Below are 19,902 nucleotides of genomic sequence, written 5' to 3' on the forward strand. Positions count from 1 at the left end.
CTTAGAGCAATTTTAATCATTTTAAACAATTTTATTAATACTCCCTTCCCCAAGTTCTTGAGTACAAGGAAAAGTACAAACTAGGTCAGTTTTCTGTTTATTTTTTAAAATATGAATTTCATAATTTGCCTCTGAAGCGAGAGAAATGTACTGTGGAACTTCAATGGGGAACTTAATTTCCTAAAGCAACCTGCTAGCAACTGAGTCAGTCACTTCCTTGAAGTCAGCCATTAACCAGCGCTGAACACTGCCATCCTTCAGCTGCCCCTAGCCAAGCTATTCTGACCATGTGTAACACATCTCACTTACACAGTTCTTCACCACGGTCCATAACACTTCTAATTAATGATTATCTTGCATTTCAGATTCAAATTGAAGGAACACAATACAGAAAACAATGCTGCCATAAAGGAGAAACAATTTTTTTTTTATCTTTGTCCCATCACTCCTGTCTGATAAAGCCTATCTCAGACTAAGTTCTGCCTCTACTCGATGAAGGCTGGTGGTGGGTCTGGTGGGGGCTGGGGTGGAGGATGTCCTGTGGTATACCAGGAACTGCCAAGAGCCAGGCTCCGGTGTACAAAGCATTTGCTCCAGCCCTTTGAGCCATGGCCCAGTCCTGTTTTTTTTTTTTTTTGCTTTTTGGGTCACACCCGGCAATACACAGAGGTTACTCCTGGCTCATGCACTCAGGAATAATCCCTGGCGGTGCTCAGGGGACCATATGGGATGCTGGGAATCGAACCTGGGTCGGCCGCGGGCAAGGCAAACGCCCTACCACTGTGGTATTGCTCCAGCCCCCAGTCCTGTCTTTTTAATCTGACCACAGAGAGCAGAGCATAGAGGAAACCAAAACCATACAATTGATGCACCTCTGAACACAGGACTTTGAACTCAGCTAAACCTGAGGCCCAACCATCAATCACTCAGTCTAACTTTGTTTACGTTCCTCTCCAATTTATTTCAGGACACAGTTAAAGCTCTGCCTGTCTCTCTCCAGCTTACCTAATGACCGTTCCATTAAATCACAGTCCACCCTAATAGATTCTTTTGTCAAGAAAATTCAGAATGACTCACCCTATGGACACCCTTTCTCCTGCCTTAGGCCTTTTTATAACCATGCCAATCCATATGTTCTTCCTGCCACCAAGGGAGAAAGGTTTCCATCTATTAAAGGTCAGATGTGTTTTAGCAATTAACTTCTCTCCTAGCATTTCTAAGACTTGCTCCATCAGTGATTATGCTGCTGTGTATGACTCTTAAACAGCCCCCTCTCTCCCAACCTTTCACTCTCTATATTCCCAAACTAAATCTTCATACTTTAAAATAATTTGTATTAAAAATTCTCTGAAATTTTCCAAGGCAAAATTTTTGTGCTTGAATAAGAGGTGTGAAAACTAAGTTTCAATTTCTTAGCTTGGAAAGTTTTCTCTCCATACATTAGTTCTCTCTGGTTCTGCTAGTAGCACAAGCAGAGAAATGCCCATGATTACTGCATGGAATTAAAATGAGGCAATGTATTGTAAAGTACACAGTGCACCCAACTCTGTGAAAATTCCATGATAAAATATAAACACTTATGCAATGTTTCTGCCCCCCTTCCCCTGTAAAACATATTTAAAAACAAACAAGCATCAAAATGGACTTTGCCTGTGTGTTGAGTTGTTGCCTAAATGATGGGAGAGTATTTCCTGGAAAAATATTCCAGGAAATGCTCTGTGATGGTGGAAACTTAGTGTGATAAAAGATACAGATTATACAAGCACATCCATTTTTAAAATCCATCAATTACGTTTATTATGTGTAAATTTTACATATATACATTTTTTAAAAGTATTATAAGGAAGATTAAGTAATAGGTCTTTAATGTGTGCCTTTTTCAGCAGTGTGGAGTAACAATTCTTAAACTACATTTAGCGTACTGGAGGTCTGAGTAAATGAGCAAATGTATTATAGAATAATGTAGTGTCTCATTATTCCATAAGTTAGTTTTAAGTTGAGAAGAGCCAAGAATATTCTCTCTGGTACTGGAATGTAATTAGAGGTATCAACATTAGTAAGAGCTTGTGGTCTGATCAGAATACACACACACAAACGCCTATATAATAGTATACATAAATACAAGTATGATACACGGAATTCCATAGATTAGTTTCTAAACACCATTTTCCATTCAAAAGGAACAAACTGTCCCGGTGGTAATTAATAACCAATTCTAATCCCTGAATATCTTGCTCTAAGAAAGTAAGAAAATACTCAGAAGTGAAGGGAAACTCCCAGAACAAGTGAAAAACCTACTAAAAGGGCTCTCACTGGCCAAATCTGAGCCAACCTGAAGCAGCAGTTCAGAGGTGATGAACCTGAATAAGGTATTGGGATGGAGACACTCCCCACTGCCAACCCAACCACAAACCACTGAATTACAAAAGAATTCAGGATCCTCTATAAGTAGATACTGAGCTCCAGCTGACTCCTTTTATTGTCCAACTTATATCTCCCACAGCCACATTTAAATAGTTATCAAAGGGAAGTTTTGCATCACCTTATGCAATGGCTCATGTGGAAGAGCTTAGAAGAACTAGCACAGATTCACTGGTAGTGAGAAAGTGGGTGGTTGCTCCAAGAATAGCACCCAGACTTGGAGCCATGAATGAAGAGGCACCAAACACGTATTTTTATAGAATGAAAGGGAAAACTATGTACGTGGGAGAAGAGCAGCAATGTAAAGGCAATTAGTTCTAATTCAAAGTGGAGGAGAGCAATTATGGCCATTTGTAAAATGAGATGGCAGCGTATACATGTTTGTCACAACCACAAAGTACTCTGGCGATGACTTTTAACTATTTCTTATTGCTCTTATGTGTGTGTGTGTGTGTGTGTGTGTGTGTGTGTATCTTCTTTTTTTAACTCATTAGAAACTTTGTGTCTTTCCTACCTGGTGACCCAACCCACCTGTTCTGTCTTGGTAAACAAGCATCATAAGACTGTGGATTAAAGACTGCCCACCCCATGCCTGTCAAGATGCAGGCTAGGGGGCAGGGGTGTGGGGAGGGAACCTGGGAACACTAGCGGAGGGAAGTTGATACTCCTGCTGGGATCAGTTCTGAAACACTGTATGTCTAAAACTCAACTATGAATCACTTTATAAATCATAGTTCTTTGATAATTTTTTTAAGATTTCCCGTCCCCATAGGGTAATCAGCACTCAGGGCTCTGCAGTTGTCACCTGCCTCTTCCTCTAGGGATAGAGTTTAGAGAGAGAGAAGACAAGACAAGTACCAGCCACTGCCTCTCTTCAGTCTCTAGGCACAGCCCACAATATCCAGCGCCCCCTTACCACACACCTGCCATGCTCCTGGGAGAAAATGCACTCTGGAGTGCAACTGCAAATTACAAAAAAGACACGGGCAGGAGATAAAACCATGCATGAACAAAATCTCCTAAATCCCTTTCCTAAAAATGTTACTTTAGATATTACCTTAGAGCGTAATTCTATAAAGAGGCTTAAAATGATATTAACAGATGATATAAGTATTTAAAAAAATGAAGTAGAAGACACAGAAAATATATATTCAGCAAAACACAATATAACTATAATAGGGGGGGAAGTATATGACATAAAACTATTTTGTGGCTCTATTTCTTTTAGCCCATTTGTCATTTTTATCCTAGTGTCTGGCACTTGAAACGACTTTTAAGATCAGAATTCTCCACTCTACTAAATATGTCTGAGAGTCACTTTGCAAGACCTCCTTGCACTAAGTGGGGCCTACGTTTGTCCAATCAGATGCACCTGTCAGGAAATGAGCGATGTAAAGATGCAGAGACAGGATGGGCTCCGCTCAAGGCTGCCTGGGTCAGCATGTTGTATCTCCCATTAAAACAGAATCTGTGACAAGCACTTGTCTGTGATGCTGGCTGGCAAGAGCTAGTCTCCTAGTCGTCTTGCTCCTGGGCACCATCTTGCAATCCAAACAACATGTGCTTTTTCTACCTCAGTCAACCAAAGTTGCCTTTACTTGCTCAAAGTTTGAATTGTGTCTGATATTTACTATCTGTTTATTATCTACTACTGAATTGCTGTCACACAACTGACCTCATTAGGATGAGTGGCCCCACAGAAGAAGCACTAGATTTTCCTGCTCTCAGAAAACAGGGCATACTTATGATTTCCTGGTTTATTTTTGTGTCTGGGAAGGCTCAAAGATGATCCCACCCAAATTCATGGTAATATGGGTCCCAACCCCTAGAAAAGCCTGTTATCATGTCAATTAGAAAGACATCATTTTCAGATAGTGATGGGATGGGGGCAACCTATCTAATAAACAAAGCTACTTTAGCTTCTCACTAGTAAAATAAAAAATTAATAAAATTTCACCCTGCTGAATTTCCAAGTTCTATCTCGGCTTCTTATTTAAAAAGTCTTTCCACTTTTGGGATAAGAAATTATTGTTTCAAAGGATGAAGAAGAAAATATCTGAAAACAAATTACAGTTGAAACTCTATTAGCAGATAACATGCAAGATAAATACTAAAAGCCCACATATTACTCTGCCCTGGGTTACTGGCGCAAGACAGGGAAGCATATTAATCAGAGATAAGGTTCCCCAGGATGACTGCTTATTAGCTTATTCAAAGAGGCTCTATAGGAGCAATCCATTTGCCAAATTGACTCGTGCCCAAATTTTTCTGGCCTGCAAACTACTGAATGGTTAACCCTCCTATTAGCAGTCCCAGCAGGACCCAATGCATGAATGAACTCAAAGTCTCTTCTTCCCCTTGAGAGGCCAACCAGAGCCACATTCAGGCCAAATGTCTCAGATTTATCAAAGGGCTATGGCTGCTATGGCTGGGTGATAAATAATGAAGACTTGAATGGTGGTAAAGGGGACTTTTGCTTTCCCTGACTCTTGCTGTGGCACTAACTGAAAGTACTGGGCTAATATTTTTTTTTTTAAGATTTTTAAAAGAAAATCACCCTGCAGAGGTCAGATAGATAATAGAGCGGGTAGAGTCTTTGCCATTGACTTGCACATGGCCAACTCAGTTTTAATCGCCGGCACCCATGTGGTCCCCCAAGTCCCACCAGGAGTGATCCCTGAGCAAAGAGCCAGGAGTGAACCCTGAGCCAGGTGTGGTCCCCAAATCCAAACATATCAACTTAATTAAATTAAAAAATCATCCTGCTTTTAGATTTTAGAGAGCTGTGTTTTTTATGGTCTATGCTAGCAAAGCAATTAAAATCGTACATTCAACAAGAATGAACTACGAACTTTTGGAACGATTGGGGATAGGTAATTTTGGTGCTAAAAAGAGGACTGATGTTTCTGGTGTTACCAGTGAATGGGATATTTTCCTTATAAGATACAGAAAATGAGAAAAAAACGGTAACTTCAATCATACCCAAATGACTGGGATAGAACATCCTTTCCAGGCAAAGTGCAGCAGACCCCGGTGGGGCACCCTTTGCTGAGACAACAATGGATCTGACCAAAAAGTCCGGCTGTATCTCCATTACAAATGGGAGACAGATCATTGCCTCATTTCATATTAGTCTCTCAGGACCCAGAGGGCAGAAACAATTTCCTTTCACTCCCAGGCAGGTTGGACCTGACCCAGTCAGTTAGAAATAAACAGGAAGTAAATTGATTTAAAGGGGGGGGGGGGGTGTGGAGGGGGGAGGGGATTGTTAGATAAAATATATATATATATATTTGATTCAACTAGAAATGAATTCCTCCCTTTTTTCTCCTATAGGAAAATGATAAATAAAATGTAAAACTGGAGTGAAATTTAAGAAGGCATGTGCTTTATATATATTAAATGAAAATCATTGTGAAAGCAAAATATGTCTTTTTTTTGATAATTCAGCACAAAACCCAGCAAAAAGAATTTATGATGAAATAGTTCATCTAACATCTGACATGGTAAGAACTTAATTGAAATATATTTCATCCAAGCTATACAAAGAAGCCTCAGTGACATCAACTGCAATAGAATGGCACTTGATGATGCAGTTGTGGAGAGGTTTGCACATCTCCGGACACTGTAGTGGTTGTGTGCTGGGGGATGTAGAGGGGTTGTAAGAGCCGGCACAAATGGTTTTATTTTGCATCCCATCCATGGGAGGCCTTCTACTATTCTGTTACTTCGCCCAGAGCTTTAGTTTTTCACAAAGTGACATACTGAGGGAAAGAACTGCTTGGTTCAACAGCTTTACCAGAACACTGGCACACATGTTAATTTGAAGATAAAATCATAGGGCAAAATATGAACATTAAGTGACAATATTGTGAATATCGGTAGTTTAGTACATTTGGGTTAGTTTTCCACCATGGGCTAAATGTGCACTGCAGAAAGTTCTCTGAAAAGGACAGAGAGGAAAAAACGTTCCATTTTTATCCCTTTTAAAAAAAAAAGGTTGGAAGCACTATTACTTTTCATTCTAATCACACCAGACAACATTATCTTCTCTGACGTCCTCACTCTCCTTCCTCCTGAAGAGAATCAGCAGATTGGCAGCAGATTGGAAGACCTTCTATTTCCATACGGCTGAGTGCAGTGATGTTTTATCACACTGTACTCTTTGAAGCATGCACTCACGTGCAGTGAATGTGTGTGTGTTGGCGGAGAAGAGGGGAAGAGGGAGGAGCTTAGCTGAAATGAAACACATGTGAGCAGGAGCCTGTAGGTCTGCAGCAGACCTAGCCCCCCCCCTCACACTCCCCCCACCCCTGTCCCTGTCCCAGGAGGTGAGTCTGACACTCACCAGGACTGGAGATTCCAGCTACCAAAGCAGCCCTCATTCTAGTCTGCCAGAGCCACTTTTGCTCTCTAAAGACATCATTAAAAAATGAAAGAATAATTTCTCACTGCAAAGAAATATTGGAGATTGGATCTGGGGTAAAGTAAGCTGAGGGGGCTGTCGCCGTGAGATAAGAATCCTGGCTGCATTACTGGCTGACCCCCAAGCTGTAACACATGTCTTTGGCACCCGGAAACAGAAGCCCAGAAAACAAACAAACAAAATTCTTGTTTACAGAAAAGCATCAAATAAACCCTTAAAAGAAACATATATATATATATATATATATATATATATATACACACACACATATATATGTGTGTACGTATATACATATGTATATATATATACACAATATACACATATTCCCCCCCCCATTTTCTTTGTGTTATTTTTAAGTTACTTCTGAGAAGGGCCATCAGAATCTTTTTTATATTTTCTAAGTTGGATTTCTAAGATGGATTTCACCCAATCCATCTTGAAAATACAATATTTAAGGACAAAACCATCTTGAGACGGTCACTGCATTTTACAGTTTGTATGGATAAAGGGGATAATACTCCTTGTCCTACTTCCTTTATGTTGTCTTTAGTTTTCTTCCTTTAAAAACCAACTATTATAAGTAAGTGAACATGATCGTGGTAGTGTTTATGGCTTTGATGAACATCTACTGCGCTTTCTCTACCACCAGAAGTGCCAAAGACTCTCCACCACTGACCAGTGTCACTTCTACTCCAAGCCTTCTTTCCTCGTGCTCCCCCAGTGCTGTTTCTTAGTTTTAATTTTACTTTAATTTATTCGGGGAGTGGGAGGGGAGGCTCCCAAGTAGTACCTGGGGGCCCAGAAGCCACTCCTGGTGACGATGTTTGGCCTCTATGTGTGGCTCTGAAGGTTTAGCCCTCAGGCCTCGCAATTCAGAGCTGCTGAAGCCTGACATTGCTGGGGACCCCCAGGGCTACCAGAGTGCTGGGCAAACCAGACCATGCTGGGGAGAGAACACAAGCAAAGCCCATGTTGTAGTCTGCTGAGTTAGGTCCCCACCACCATGTGACTTTTATTTTAAGGTGCAACTTAGAAGGGTCACCAGAATCCTTGGGCATTTTGGACTTATCAAGATGAAATGCTTGTTCAAAACCTTCTTGCAAATGTATGACTTAAGAACAAGCCACCATCTAGGAGGTAGTTTCTTTCCTCTTGGTTGTGATATGGGGGGGGGGAGAGAGAGAGAGAGAGAGAGAGAGAGAGAGAGAGAGAGAGAGTCTGGGCAGCTCAGTACCTTCTTTTGTCTGCTCTCGGCAGCAGCAAGCTGGGCGGCCATTCTCTCCTGCATTTTCCTGCAGTGGGCCATGACGGCTTCAAGGATCGAGAGTGGGTTGGTGCAAACGGGCTTCTTCTCTTTGTCACTGGCACCTGCTTCATAGTCTCTCTGGAGTGCCAAGAATGGGTCGTTTAAATTAAATCTTCCATACCGTTCCTGGATAAACACCTCCTTCCGGCGTGCCTAGAACAAAATCAGAGGGGTACGGTGAAGTGAGAGAACAAAAAAAAATATACAGAACGATCTTTAAAAGAAGGTCGTGTGATTTCGTTTTCCAAACATGACTCACATCTGTGGGAGTAATGGCTCACATATGCTGCTGGGCAGTGACAGAGGAGCCATTGCCAGTGAACCACAACGTGACCCCCGTGGCCAGATGCTCCCCCACCCCTGACTTGCCAGGCATGCCATTTGCCCTACTTTCAAATCTGCCTTAAAGAGCACTGTCTCTCACGTTACACACCATGCAAACATTGTTTTCTCTGTGATGCTCTCACTCCAAGGATCTGTGTTTTACGTTCAGCCTTTCGGGGCGGGGAGGGGGGGTGACTGAGGGGTCTCTAAGCAGTGCTCTGGAGCCCCAAGAGTCATTCATTCCTTGAACATTCTTAGCCAATTGAGTTTCACAGTTTAATGCCGGAGGCTGGCAGTCCTGCTGGAGGCCAGCTGGGCCACCCTGGCAGAGCTGAGAGGCACTATGTGATGCTGAGAAGGCAACTCAGGACGTCGCCCAAAAGGCATGCACCCCAGCCTTTTGAACTCTCGTGCCAGCCACCCATATGATGTGCTTTTTAATTTAAAGTAAAATCCCAAAGGTCAAGAATGAAAATCGTTTCTAGCACGAGTTCAGAAATCATCCGACGACAGAACTTACACTTTTTGCAATTATCATGATAAAACATACAAAATACAAATAATCTCAAACAAATTTAATATAGCCAGAAAAAAATTATATATGGCTATTTTTAAAAGAATAAAATATTTCATGAAGCTGTGCCTAAAAAATAATCACAACCATCACATTTTGTAGAACGTGATCAACTCCAAAACACTAAAAGTTTTACAAAAATGCACATACATCATCCTCATTGAAGGGCATTAAAATATAGTTCACAGAATCCCAGGAAAGAATATAACCTCATTTCCTCTAAATGTCACTCCATCAGCGTCAAAGTTAATTGCACACCCACATGGCACTAAATGCAATTTTCTATAATTAGACTGCAACAGGCTTTGCATAAAATAAAAACTGGTAATGGAAATAAATGAAAAACTAGCAACATTTTCCAAGCCAGGTCATTTGGAATAGCCACTAGTAAAAAATTATTCTACCTCACTGCCAATAGGAAAATAAATTACAATAAATCAAGCCTAATTATCCAAAATGCTAAATATGTTTCCCAAAAAAAACTGCATACATTTATCACTTTGAAACAACTGCCTTGACCAACTTAACTTTTCTACTTTTACACTACTGTCAGCAAGCCAACAACCGAATAAACATAGTTGTGGGACAAATGGAAAACTTTAACCTTTTTTTCTTCTTACTTGATTATAAAACAAGGTTTTTTAAAAAGCCAAGCTTCACCAATATTTTAAGCTAGTTTTCAGAGGATCATTTTAAACTTAATAGATGACAAGCACATGAGTCAAAAAGCATTTGGTGTTCCTGCATTTTTCAAATTCAGTTATGTAATCGATGCGCTGAGCAAGTAGTGCCTGAGAGATGCAACCAAATACAATTTCATTTTGTCCTTCACTTTTCTCCTCATGTTATTCTGTATATAGCTCCTTCCCTTGGCCCTAATAAAACCTGGGACAGCAATATAGCTTTTCTAATTACTTCTTACCTAATACAGAGTCAATGGTGAGAGTCATGAAACAGGTACCTTATGGTTATCCAAATATCCAAGCCACTGTGGCATGACAGTTTCTCTACCCCAGCTTGGTTCTGCTGTGCCGGGAATGGGATTATGATAAACTCCTCCCATCCAAATCATCTCCACTTTTCTCTAAATTGTTTCTGCCCTTGATGGCATGAAGGGAATTAGTGGTAGATACTGAAGATTGAAGTGAGGGAACAGGAGCATTCTACTTGACTGGTTTTGGTAGATGGTCCTATCTGCTCTTTTTGAATGAAAGCCTTGGCAACTACAGAGGAACACTTTCTCCCTTTACTGCTTGGACTCCTTCATCCATAGTTTCTTGAAGTCATAAATTTTGTCTTTAATTGAATCACCGTGAGATAAAGTTACAAAACTTTCATGTTTGAGTTTCAGTCATACAATGATCGAACACCCATCCCTCCACTGGTGCAGTCTCCACCACCAATGTCCCCAGTATTCCCCCCCCACCCACCCGCCCTTTCCAACCCTCCCCTGCCTCTATAGCAGACAATTTGCCCATACTCTCTCTCTACTTTTGGGCATTGTGGCTTGCAATACAGATACTGAGAGACTATCACATTTGGTCCCTTATCTACTTTCAGCACATATCTCCCATCATGAATGATTCCTCCAACCATCATTGACTTAGTGATCCCCTCTCTGAAGTCATAAATTTAAGGCAGAGAGCATAGCTAGGAACAGTGCAAAGTTGAAAAGTGGTGATTTTTCTTTAAGTATGTATAATTTAGGGTCACAGATGTAATTCTGCAGGCTTTGCATGTATGAGGATCTGGCTTTAATCTCAAGCACTACATCCTCCATAGGGAAAAACATAAGAAAAATCCCACAAAAATGAAGAATTTCAAATTAGCAGTAGCATACCAAGCAACCAAGCATAGGGGTTTGGTCACAGCACACACTGCAACCCCCTGAGTTGGGTGGCCTTGCGTCTGAAATATACATCAATATCCCATTTTTATTGACCAAGTGTCCATGTTCTCCAGACTTTCCTATTGAAAGGGTTCTGAATCAATCCATGGCCCTCTTCGGTGCAGTTAGTTAAACCTATAGTCTATAGGAAACATTTGCGAATCACTGTTAAAATCTGAGAACTGTGTAACCAATCTTCCTGTCACTTCCACGGCATTCCTACCTTTTCAGCCTCACCACCACTCAGCCTACCAAGACCTACAGGAGAAACCTACTAAGTCATTAAACAGTCTTCTAGAAGCTGTTTTCCTTCTGATTTGAGATGAAGGCAGGAAGAAGTGGAGGGGGTGAGGCTCAGTATCATTCTCTCCAGAGAAAGTCCTTCAATTTAAAAATCTTTCCCTTTAATTTTTTTAATAACTAAATTCTTTTATATTCCCAATATAGTTAAGAAGATTAAAAGTCAAAATTAAACTTCTGGAGCCAGAGAGACAGTTCAGGGGATAAGGTGCTTGCTTTGCATGCAGCAGACTGGTGTTTGGTCTGACCCCCGTTCCTGGAATCTCATAGGATCCCCTAAGCCAGTCAGGAGGCTGATCTGACTGTAGAGCCAGGAGTAAGCCCTGAGCGCTGCCGGGTGTGGCCTCAAAACCAAACGAAACCAGACAAAAGTCAAAATTGAATTTCAAATATTTATATATGTATATATACATATATTTTTTTTAATTGCATCTCGAGGTGGGAGAGATAGTATAGCAAGTAAGGCGCTGGCCTTGCACACAACTGACCCAGGTTTGATCCCTCATCATCCCACATGGTCACCAAGCCTATCAAGAGTAACCCCTGAGCACTGCTGCGTGTGACCCCAAACCAAAACAAAAGAAAAATCATGCTTCGCTTTAATATGCAGTATTTATCTTAGTAGTCCCCCTGCTGAATCTTAACATTTTAATAGGCCATCCATTATAATTACCTCAAGCCAATGTACTCATTTAACATACTTCATGATGTATAAAACTCAATGACTTACTGAAAACTGGCCTGCCTTCCTCCCTCCCTTTCTCTCCCTCCCTTCCTTCCTTCCTTCCTTCCTTCCTTCCTTCCTTCCTTCCTTCCTTCCTTCCTTCCTTCCTTCCTTCCTTCCTTCCTTCCTTCCTCCCTCCCTTCCCTCCCTCCCTTCCCTCCCTCCCTCCCTCCCTTCCTTCCTTCCTTCCTTCCTTCTTTCCTTCCTTCCTTCCTTCCTTTCCCTCCCTCTCTCTTTCTTTGGTTTTCTGGGTCACAGTGCTCAGGACTTACTTCATGCTATATGATACAGGATCACTGCTGGTGGGCTGGGGTACCTACCATATGGGGTACTGGGGATTGAAACCTGGCTGGCTACATGCAAGGTGAGCAACCTACTCAGAGTATCAATTCTCTCTGGCCCCAACTCAAGCCTTTCTTAACCAGATTAAAATTACTTATGATGGGCTTCCCTGGCCATGCTCAGGGATGAGGGGTCAAGTGAAGTTGGTATCCAACTTGAGGCCTCAAGTATGCAAGGTATGTACTCCAGTCCTTTGCTTTATTACCACAGCACTGAAAACTATTTTCTGACAGAGAGGAGAGACCTACACATACATAATGGACTTATTTGTGCTGAAATCATTTTAATGGTCTGAAAATACATATACATACATGTTTAACTAGGATCAAAGTTTTGTGTACTATCTTTTGATAAATGGTTTTATTTTTAAATCACTAGCTTTGATAGATGGTCATACTGCAACACTGTTAAACATGAGTAAAATATTTTTTCGGCTGAAAATGTGAAATGTAAAAGGTTCATAAATACAACTCTGCTCATTTTCTTTGCAAATATGAGCAAAGTGTTTATGATGAAGTTTAAGACCCCGTTTGATTAGATAAAGAAAGAACACCAACAGACCCCACTGGCGTACTGAATACCAATGTGGAACAGTAGACCCAGTAAACTAAAAGCAATACTCTCGGACAAAGGACAGACACACTGGCGGCACACCCAGTGTGTGATCTTGGATTATAGGAAGAATTCAACCACTCGCTGAGCCTACATGGGCTGTGCCTTCTCCAAAACATTTACTCGCAGAGCCTTTCAGGTGGGGGCATTTACGTAAGGCTGATATCCTTCCAACCCATCAGAAAGCACACAGCCGGTGTGTACTGAGGACTTGTTAAATGGATAAATGTAACATCTAACAGATGTGGGTGAACACAATGTATAGGCTAGAGTCCCCTGAAAAAAGAGCTTAGATTTTTTTTAACTTTTTTTCCTGTAAAAAGTTAAGTCTCTTGGGGCTGGAGCATAGCACTGCCCATAGGGCGTCTGCCTTGCACATGGCTGACACGGGTTCGAGTCCCAACATCCCCTGAGCACTGACAGGAGTAATTCCTGAGTGCAAAGCCAGGAGTAACCTGTGAGCCTCACCGGGTGTGACCCAAAATGAAAAAAAAAAAAAAGTTAAGTCTGTCAAGGGACAACATTTTGAAAAAAAATTAAATTTAGGCACCGTGATTCACAATAAAGTCCCAAAGTTTCAGGCATACAATGTTCCATGTTCCAACATTACACCCACCACTTTGTCTATGTGATACATCATACTTGGGAATGTTGCCCCCTTCATTGCCCAGATGACTCCCTAGTGACCATCAACCCTCAGTGCTGCCTCCTCTTCTTTTATCTGAAAAAGTTCAAAAAGCATCTGTAATTGAACACATGTCTAAGTCATTTGAAATTCTATAACTTTGCCCACTTTTTAACAATTAATGATTATTCATTTTAACAGTCTGTAAAACGATGACCTTTTTCAAGATATCTTCCTTTACAATGTTTTTTGTTTCTAATGTACTACATATTTTAAATTAAGGGAAGATCAGCAATGCATAAAATTTTTTTTAATATTGAACAAGACTATGTTACAAAAATGAGCTGAAATGTTTATCTTGGTGGGTATGAAATGGCCTGCTTCTCAGAAAAGGAACAGCTAAATGTGCATATAAATTCTTGGTTTATACATCACAATTACTTGAAAATAAGTGCACTTTAGGGAAATGAGTCATTATGAAGACACAGACTAACTATAAAAACAGACTCATTACAGAACTCTAAGTACATTGACAAATATATATATTTTTTATTTTAATCCAAATTTTAAGTTTTATAAGATTTTGAAAGCATCACAAGAAAAAAGTAAAAATATGACCATTTTTGGTAGAAAATTTGTGCTAGAGTTCCTACCTTCTTTACTTTCATTATTTGGTAAGATCAACTGAACTGGTTGGAAAATAAGCCTAAAGATTAGTTATTTACAACTAATGTTACATACAAGCAGACTCAGAATTAAGAGATGGATTGACAAGAGATTGATAATCTCTTCAGTAGAACTACAGTAATTATGGGAGCTGGAGCAACAGTACAGCAGGTAAGGTACTTGCCTTGCACGTGACCAGCCTGGGTCCAATCCTGAGCACCCTATACTGTCCCCGAACCCCTCCAGAAATGATCCCTGAGAGCAGAGCCAAAAGTAAGCCCTGAGCACTGCTCGATGTGGCCTCAAACAGACAAACAACAATTAAATAAAATAAAAGACAAGGGCAAAGGCAAAGGCTTAGGGAATTCATAGCACTGAAACCAGTCTTGCATGAAGCTTTAAAGGAGTTCAGAAAAGGCAAGATAAACTCCTCAGCTCTCGGCACTTAGAATGACATTCACTAAAGGTGCTTAGAGTTGCCCTCTACTAGATCAGAAAAAGTTTGTTTTCTCCTACATAAAGGGTAAATATACATTTGTAATAGTGAATTAATATTTCATTTATATTGAATTTTACATATCTGATCAGATGGGTTTTTTAAACACCCATAAACCTTTATTATAATCCTTTACTTATTTTTGCAGACACTTAAGTAATGTCTATAAAGTATTTCCTAGGATGAAGTCAATATTCCCTTTATTAAAGAAAAAAACACACATTTTTACTTTTATATACCTATTTAGATTCTCCCTTTATAATTTCATTAATTCTCTTCACTCTTAGTAAATTTGACATTTGTAAGATTTTTATCTATTTCATATAAATTGTAAAATATATTTGCACAGAATTATTCATAACATTAACTTTTAAAATATGTACTGTAAAAAATAGTTTCAAAAAATACTTTATCAATTTATCATTCGTTTACAATTTTGTTAAACTTCAAATTAACTTTATTCACCTATGCGTAGATGTCACTACTTCCAAAACAAACAGAAAGAGAGAAGAGGGATAATTCCAATTCTATCCCAAATATGAGATAAAAAAAAAAATAGCAAGGGGACAACAAATGGCCAAAGTCATCATAACTGAAGATTTTGTCCACATAACTAAGCTTACACAGGGAAGGGTGAGAGAGGGGTTCTTGGGAGACTGGTAGAGAGAAGCGGGTACTCTGGTGATGAGGGTGGTGCTGGAATGAATATCCAGGAAAATTATAGTGAACAGCATTGCAAATCCATGTACCTCAATAAAAATGGTTTTGAAAACTCAAATGGTTTCTCAACAACAGAGTTTTCCAAAACCATCAACAAAAGCATTTACTTACGCAGTTCTAAATTAATTAATTATATGGCACTCAGTAAGACTGGGAATAAGTAAGATTAAGAGCTCTTTTCTGAAAAAAAAAAAGAAGAAGAAGAAGGAAAATTCTTCTTGCAGATGAATGGAAATAGCCAGATATAAGTCAACATTCCCAAAGCTCATTCTCACTCAAAGAGAGCCAATGATCAGGTAAGAACAAGCTTACAGATCTGTACATCTCTCTTCCCTCTCCCCTCTCCCACCTCTCCTTCTCCTTCCTCTCCCTCTCCCTCTCTCTCCCCCCCCCTTTCTCCTCTCTCTCTCACACACAGATGGAATAGGTGACTAGTGAATTGCAGAAAATGGAACAGCAATATAACATGTATAAAGTTGCTTGGAGAAGCATAGTGCTTGCTTTTCAACGATCTCAAATGTCTGAAAGAAGTTCACCTGCCAGAAATAAAATTTAAATTCCTAGATGAAGAATAAAATTGCTATAAAGTAAATAATGCTTTTCAGTGCATACTTTTAAGATAATACTTGAATGTACAAGACACTGGAATGGAGTGGGAGGTTTATTACAGGATCCGCTCTGCAATACTGGAATGGCAAACCCAGCTCACTTTCCCTTCAGCCTCACTCCTAACCATTCTGCCCCCTACAATTTCCTTTCTGATCACGGACCCTATTATCTAGATGTGTGGAAATTACTGTGCCAGGAATACACTGACTATATATTTTGAATTACATATCCCCACCAATTATATTTAATGCATTCCTGAGGCTAACATCTGCAAAACACACGTCAACCTACACTCACTTTCTCTCAGAATATGGACACCATTCTAACCAAACCCATGCAATGGGTTGGTCTTGCAGAGGCCAAAATCAGAAGAAATCTTCTCCTCCTAGTGACCATCCTTCCTTTATTGTGGCTTAGATGCCACTGGCTCCTTTATACACATCAGTCAGTGCTCAGCTGAGCCATGAATATGGTCCAAAGCACCTTTGTGAACAGGCTGCAGAGTTCTGTAAAAGGTTGCAGAGTTCTGCTCTCCTGCTCAGAAAAGATGTTATAAAATTATCAGAATCTGTCAAGCTGTGTCCAGATAAGACACTGCAATTTGCCTGTAACAGTTCTCGCCAGCTAGCCAACAGAGAGAACTTGCAACACAGAGAAAACAACTTGCCATCACTGCCCTCAGCAGTTACTTGTCAGAATTACCTCCATCTTTCCCTCTACCACACAGTGAAAATCAGGTCTTTTACATTTTTGTAACTTGAACAGCTATTAATGGAATATCACACACTTACTAGAGATAGAAATAAAAATTTCCATTACTATGCCCTATGACTAGTGGCTATGGATAAAATGTTTATGTTAAAATAAAAGACAAAATGATGTTAAATTTCAAGAAATAGGCACTATGGTTCAACACTAAAAATAAAAATTAGAGGCTGGTCGGGGCTGGAGAGATAGCACAGTGGGTAGGGCGTTTGCTTTGCACGCAGCCGACCCGGGTTCAAATCCCAGCATCCCATATGGTCCCCTGAGCACCGCCAGGGGTGATTCCTGAGTGCAGAGCCAGGAGTAACCCCTGTGCATTGCCGGGTGTGACCCCAAAAAAAAAGCAAAAAAAAAAAAATTAGAGGCTGGTTGGTGAGCTAGTACAGGGGTTAAGAAACTTGCTTTACATGCACCCTAGTTCAATGTCAGGCACCATCCCAATTTAACCTTTACCCAAATCTGCATTTTAGCTTTTTCTTTCTTTTTCTTTTTTTGTTTTCTTTTTGGGTCACACCAGGTGATGCACAGGGGTTACTCCTGTCTCTGCACCTAGGAATCACCCCTGGCGGTGCTCAGGGAACCATATGGGATGCTGATAATCTAACCCAGGTTGGCTGCATGCAAGGCAAATGCCCTACCTGCTGTGCTATTGCACCCTACATTTTAATTTTTATAATTTTATTTAAAATAACACAGGTTAACTAAACTTGGAAAAATAGTGATTAAAATAAACACTTTTTAAAAAGCCATCCATAAGTCAAGTTAGAAGTTATAGTGACTATTAGATTGTCTTGTACTATAGCAACCTAACTATTTTTTCTGAGCATACATTAAAAGTTACAAGGATTTTTTTTTCTTTTTGGTCACACCTGGCGATGCATAGAGTTTACTCCTGGCTTTGCATTCAGGAATTACTCGTGGCGGTGCTCAGGGGACCATATGGGATGCTGATAATCTAACCCAGGTTGGCTGTGTGCAAGGCAAATGCCCTACCTGCTGTGCTATTGCTCCAGCCCCCCAAAGTTACAAGGATTTAAGGGAATATGTTTTAAGCAGACTTTTCCATTTAAATTATTAAATATTTCCCCTCTCAATAACATTAATTTTAAGTTTTCTGTAAACAAACCAAAATATTCTTCAATTTTTCATATTATGATTATGAATCACTTGTTTCAAAATTGTCCTCTCTGCAGTATACCTGTATGTAAATTTGTAGGAGTGTCTATTTACAAGGGTATATTCATAGAGATTTGATTACTGAGTTAAAGGAGAAAAATAACACTTTGGAAATGCGTTATCAAATATCTCCTCAGAGGATTTATCACTTTATAACAACTACCAACCGTACAAGACTTTGCTCACATGTTAGTCTACTTTAGACATTAGCGCTTTACAAATTTATTTTTTCTCTTTTGGTTTTGAGGCCATGTCTGGTGGTGCTCAGAGATTGCTCCTGGCTCTCTGCTCAGGGATCAGTCCTGGTGGAGCTTGGGGAAACACATAGTGTGCAGAGATAGAACCCCAGTCAGCGGCCACAAGGCAACTGACCTACCCACTGTACCGCCGCTCCAGACTCAGGTTTACATACTTTTGCTTATCTGAAAGACATTAAAAAGAATTCCCACCGCTGACAGTTTTCACTTTTATTAGTAATTAGATTTGATTTTTAATTTCTCTCTTTTACTACCTAAATAAACTATTTTGCTTCTAACATACACAAAAGGATTATTTTCAGTGTTGGTTAGTGTTTGTCCAGCATAGAATTTCTTGACTCTATTTTGCTACCAGAGTGAAGCATCTGCTCCATTTACTCCATCTTCGCCAGGAGCATCGACTCCCGGAGACCGTGCATGTCCAGTCACCACTTTCTACATGCATGCATACCTTCTTCAATCTCCTGGTTTCCTAAAGCTTCTGGCTAGAGAAGATTTCAATCCTCCTTCTGAGTTCTGGGAGATCTCCAAGTTGGTCACAGATTCAAACCTGTTACAGTGTGGCTTGGTTACTTCTACCAGGCATTAACCTTTCCCAGAGCATTGAATATTTTATTAACCATTTTACGCAGGTACAATTTTTCTCATGTGGTAGATATTAAACATGAAGCACAGAGAGGACCAGGGCATTGTCCAAGACTAAAGGGCTAGATGAAGAGGGGCCACATTCACTCCCCAATGCAACCCCTTGTCTCCATTCGAGGTCCAGATGATTGCTCTCTTTGACCCAATCTGCCTCGCTGCCATTCAGTTTCACTTCAAAGCTTCTGTATGCTTCTTTTAATTTGAAGACACAGAGCAGATGCTACCTAATATTACTGCAAAACGTTTACTTGTTTTGCATAATTTTGTCAGTTGTAGGTTCTGCCTTTGCATTATTAAATGTTGTCTTCCTTGTTCTTGTTCTTGCTCTGTGCTAGAAAAAAAAATCTTTATTCCCTTCTTGCAGCTCACACTACCCACTTGGTCTACATCTTTGAACTATTTGGCCTCAACTCAGATATTTGTTTATCTGAAAGTAGGGCGAATCTTCCTGAATATCTTTACTCTCCAGCTGGTTGTCATTAAAATACCTCTTCAGTGTCACAGCTTGAGCTGGTTGCTTTACTCCCTTTGGTTATCCCCTCTTACCTTACAATAACCGAGCATCTAACACAGGATTCTTTTTAATACAGTTTTGAAAGATTAACAAAACAATGCATAATAAGGCATTTTAGCTGGGTGCCTGGAAAAATACTCAACACATTATAACTGGTAGCTATCATCTTAATAATGTCGATACTCTTTCCACCTTGTTAGCTTTTTCATTTGCAAAGCCTCTAGATGCTCTCATTAGAAAAATGAAACATTGAGAGTCAGCTGCCAGTGCCAATTCTCCATGCTATTTAGAGCTCCCAGTAATTAGTCAAACATCAAGAATGTAGGGTGATAACTTTCATGTGTGTGTCCACACATTTACAAGTATTGTGTCTCTTCCACTGCATCACACTCCTGATGGGAAATAGTCAATTATTTAAGTGCAGTGGTTTTAACCCTCCAGTCCACATACTGGGGCTACTCTGCAGGTACAGAAAGGCTGAGAAGCACTGCTCCACAACAGGCCACTTCATG

General features: G+C 40.1%; 1 protein-coding gene across 2 annotated transcripts in view; it reads right to left on the reverse strand.

Annotated features, from left to right (window-relative positions):
* CTTNBP2 (cortactin binding protein 2) overlaps positions 1-19,902 on the reverse strand; it is a 156,667-nt gene that overhangs the window by 83,565 nt on the left and 53,200 nt on the right. For both annotated transcript variants that reach the window (XM_055123699.1, XM_055123698.1), the window contains exon 3: positions 8,082-8,306. In XM_055123699.1, coding sequence (XP_054979674.1) covers positions 8,082-8,306 — 225 coding nt within the window. The remainder of the gene's footprint in view (positions 1-8,081; positions 8,307-19,902) is intronic.

Source organism: Sorex araneus, chromosome 1, assembly GCF_027595985.1.
Source record: "Sorex araneus isolate mSorAra2 chromosome 1, mSorAra2.pri, whole genome shotgun sequence".
In the NCBI taxonomy this organism is placed as follows: Eukaryota; Metazoa; Chordata; class Mammalia; order Eulipotyphla; family Soricidae; genus Sorex; species Sorex araneus.